The sequence below is a fragment of the Capsicum annuum genome, chromosome 1 (assembly GCF_002878395.1).
Source record: "Capsicum annuum cultivar UCD-10X-F1 chromosome 1, UCD10Xv1.1, whole genome shotgun sequence".
Taxonomy (NCBI): domain Eukaryota; kingdom Viridiplantae; phylum Streptophyta; class Magnoliopsida; order Solanales; family Solanaceae; genus Capsicum; species Capsicum annuum.
This window is the reverse complement of record NC_061111.1, coordinates 43,050,018-43,054,177: the sequence shown is the minus strand read 5'-3', so window position 1 is coordinate 43,054,177 and position 4,160 is coordinate 43,050,018. Positions and strand designations below refer to the sequence as shown.

Genomic DNA, 4,160 nt, shown 5'->3' with positions numbered 1-4,160 from the left:
TATATAAATGACTTATAATAATTAATTAGGGGTGATATAATAAATCACAGAGAAATTAGGGGTAATATAGGCAGATATGTCATCTATTTTTTAATTAAATATTATTAATTTTTAATACATAAATAACTTATAATGATTAATTAGGGATGATATAGTAAAATAACGATTAAAACAGCTGAAACAAACGTTATAAATATCTTTTTTAATTAAATATTATTAATTCTAATATATAAATGACTTATTATAATTAATTAATTCTAATATATAAATGACTTATAATCATTAATTATGGATAATATAATAAATCACGAGGCAATTAGGGGTAATATAGGCAGACATGTCATCTATTTTTTAATTAAATATTATTAATTTTTTAATACATAAACGACTTATAATAATTAATTGGGGATGATATAGTAAAATCACGGTTAAAACAGCTGAAACAAACATCATAAATATCTATTTTTTAAATTAAATATTATTAATTCTAATATATAAACGACTTATAATAATTAATTAGGGGTAATATAATAAAAAAATATTATTAATTCTAATATATAAATGAATTATATTAATTAATTAGAGGTAATATAGTAATTTACGAAATAATTAGGGATAGTATAGTAATTGATGAAGCATTAGTCGAAACCAGTGCTTCTATTATATAGAAATATATACACCCACAAACTTATATACAACATATAAACTAATAGTGTATATATTGTGTATATTTATAATAAATATATACACCCACAAACTTATATACAACATATAAACTAATAGTGTATATATTGTGTATATTTATATTAGTTGGCCAAACAGTATATATGGTAACTATGTGTAAGGAAAAAGTGAGAGAATAATGCATAGTGTTAGCCCGTTCTTGATTCGCATTCCAACTCCTTCCCCCTCCTCCCTTTCTGTCTGTCTGTCTATTTATCCCTATCTGCTATTTTCCGTTGATTCAATTTCCATTAGTATATACACAACATATATACTAATAGTGTATATAGTGTGTGTATTTCAACCTTCTTCGTAAATTAGTTGACCAAACAGTATATAGGGTAGCTATCAATAAAATATAGTTATGTTAGAGAAGTGAAAGAATAATGCATGGTGTGTTAGCACGTTCTTGATTTATCCCTATATGCTATTTTCCATTGTAATCCCTCTAGTTGATCCAATTTCCATTATTTCTACCGTTCCATCAATAGAGTCCTAGTTCATACAGTTTTTTGCTAATATAGAAAAAGCCCATTTACAGTGATTTAAGCCCTACTTAACAAACAAGCACAATTAGCATTGATTAGAGAAATGCAGAGAAAGAGGGGGGGGAGGAAGTTTTTAACATATAAACAAAAAGAGAGTAGTACTACATGATAATTTTCTTCCCTGAACCTAGCTAACTGATTGATGATCTAGCTAGATAAGTCATCATGTCTAGAGACGAAGTGTTACAGTTAGTTAACTGTGTGGATCTGGGTCACATAGAGTCGTCTAGTTGTTGATCCAACACGTTACATAAGTCTGTTATATCAATCGAAGGATCGATGCACACTGATGATGCTTCTGCCTGTGATGGTGTTTGTGTTGGTGGCATAGGGAGGTGGTGTTGCTGCAGGGTGGAAATACGGGCTTGAACGTAAGCTAACTCTGCTTGCAATGTCACAGCCTACACACACATATCAAACCAAACAATTAGATACTATCAATGTTCAAATATGTTGAAAACACTTAAATCTTCCTCTGATGATTGCACATAATGTCTTGAAATAAAATGTGAACTCCAACCGCATGTTTAATATATTGGAGTATACGAGTAGAGTACTACCAGAGAAAGATTTAGTATATGTTTATAAATATACATTACCTTAAAGTTGGTACCTTGTTCTACCATGGTTACATTACCTATTAGTTCAATCTCTAAGTCCCCATATATTAAAAACTTATTCATGTGCTAAATGATAAGATCAAGATACTTCGTGGAATTGCATAGAAGCTACCTGTCAGAAAAAGTCTAATTTCCATCAGACTTTTAGTCAAAATGTATAGCTGCTGCAAGTAGTATATAGCTATTCTATACTTGCCTTCTTTGTTTATAGGGAACTCTATAAAAGTCCAAACAGTGTGTGCTATTTATTTTAAATAAAGAACATTGTAATGTTACAATGAGAACTCCAGAGCTAGCTACATATATGTACTCAACATAACTAGTTATCTTTTCATTAATTCATTGTAGTGGCCCATATAACAAAACAAAGATATAAATACCTATATATTGTCACTGATTTAGCAATTCCAAATTTTCTTTTTTATCCGACTAAGTTAAGAGAAAAAAGAAAGATCACGTGCGCTCAATAGTTTTTAATAATATTTTTTAGACTTTCATGAAAGACATCAAATCAATAGGAAACCAAGTCAAATTATTGATGTATTGAATATTTCTCGAGCTGCTAAAGTTGATTAAAGTTACTTGTTAGCTCCGGCAAGCAAGAAATTAAACACTATATATTAAAGTCCACATCAACCATCTGAATGTTTGTTGTCATGAGCCAAAGATCTATCGAAAACAACCTTTTTATATCACTTTTGAGGTAGTCATACGGACTTCGTACACTCTATCCTTTTTAGACACACTTTGTGGGAATATACCGGATATAAATGTTGTTGTTTTTGTATCAACCAACTATTGCATGAGTCCAATTTATATTTCCTATGGGCTGTAACAGTACAAGTCAGCTTAATCAATCTCTGTGTTTGTGTTTGGGGGGGTGCGGGGGGGGGGGGGGGGGAATTGTTCAAGTCATTCTCAATAATTCTTCAGCCTTGAACTTTATCATTAATGTCAGTACGTAGGGTTCAAATAGGCTAAAATGTACTGAGTTAATAAGTGATTTGAGTCATAAATGAGTCAACCTACTCTTCTGCGCTATATTTTTGCATTTCAGAAAATGTTCAACTTTTCCTTTGATCTAGTTTGTAAAAAAACAGTTTACACATATGGTGTGCATTAGTTAGTACTAATTAACTTGATAAAAATGATATCTAACAGCTTGATAACTTAAAGAGTTTCGGTTATATACATCGTTAATATAAAAAATATTAACACTATCAAGTCACTCAAAACATATATTATATCCACAGTTAAACCTCTTAAGACGCGCATGATTTATAATCTTAAAAATAAGATACAATTTACCTGCATCCCACAAAGGTAAGGTGAGATACTGAGAGCGCATATAACTTAAACTCATTGATCATGTCGTAGAAATGACTACTGTTAAATGTAGGAAAAGAATACCTGTTGCTGAAGGGTAAAGATGTGACCAACACAGCCATAGACAGGGTCTCTAACTCTAGCAAGAGCCTCATAACAAAGAGTAACAACAGTTTCTAGACGTTTGTTGGGTGGAATGGTGAGCAATAACTTGGAGGCATTGCTAGCTCCAAACACCTTATGGACAGCAGCAAAATGAGCCATGCCTTGTTCGGAGTCAAAATAAGGTGCAAATATACAACCCTTCACACACTTCCTTCTGAGAAACTTGCATGCACCACAAGGCCCACCACCACCACTTCTCATGTTTTTTGTTTCCATTGATTTTGTGGGGTATGGGGAATGATAATGAAGAAGAACAGGGAGAAGAAGAGTTAAAGATCTGTAAAAGAGAGATAGGGAGTATTTATTTAATTATAGAAGGTAGGTGGGGACTGCTTGTTGCTGTTTGTTACTACAAGTAGTTCAGTTCTACTTTAGATTTTTTTTAGATGAGAAAATGTTCAACCTTTTGGTGGTGGGTCACTTGATAGTTAGCTATGCTACTCCATTCAATCATATTTTCCAAAAGATTTAGTACTCTCTCCGTTTTGAATAAGTAAATTGTTGGAATATTTATTGGTGTTTCAAAATAAGTTAATCATTAAATTTTTTTTTAAATTTGCCCTTATAATTTGACAATCAATTAATTTTTGAAAAGGTATTACAAGGTCAATTTTTTTTATTTTTTTTTAGGTAAAAATAGAAAGTTGTGTTAAATTTATGTCTTTAATGTTTTTTCTTAATATGTATGTCAAAATTCAATAATTCATTTATTATGAAACGGATGGAGTATTATGTGATGAATAAAGTATAATAATTTCAGATTAAATGTAGGATTATT

At 30.8% G+C, this 4,160-nt stretch overlaps 1 protein-coding gene across 1 annotated transcript; it reads right to left on the bottom strand.

Annotated features, from left to right (window-relative positions):
- Positions 1–1,321: 1,321 nt before the first annotated feature.
- LOC107854280 (LOB domain-containing protein 19) lies at positions 1,322–3,836 on the bottom strand. Its single transcript, XM_016699294.2, has 2 exons — positions 3,302–3,836; positions 1,322–1,672 (listed from the first exon to the last, which is right to left on the bottom strand). Exons 1-2 carry the CDS (start codon positions 3,596–3,598, stop codon positions 1,484–1,486), a joined length of 486 nt encoding a protein of 161 aa, XP_016554780.1. The 5' UTR covers positions 3,599–3,836; the 3' UTR covers positions 1,322–1,483.
- Between the last annotated feature and the right edge of the window lie 324 nt (positions 3,837–4,160).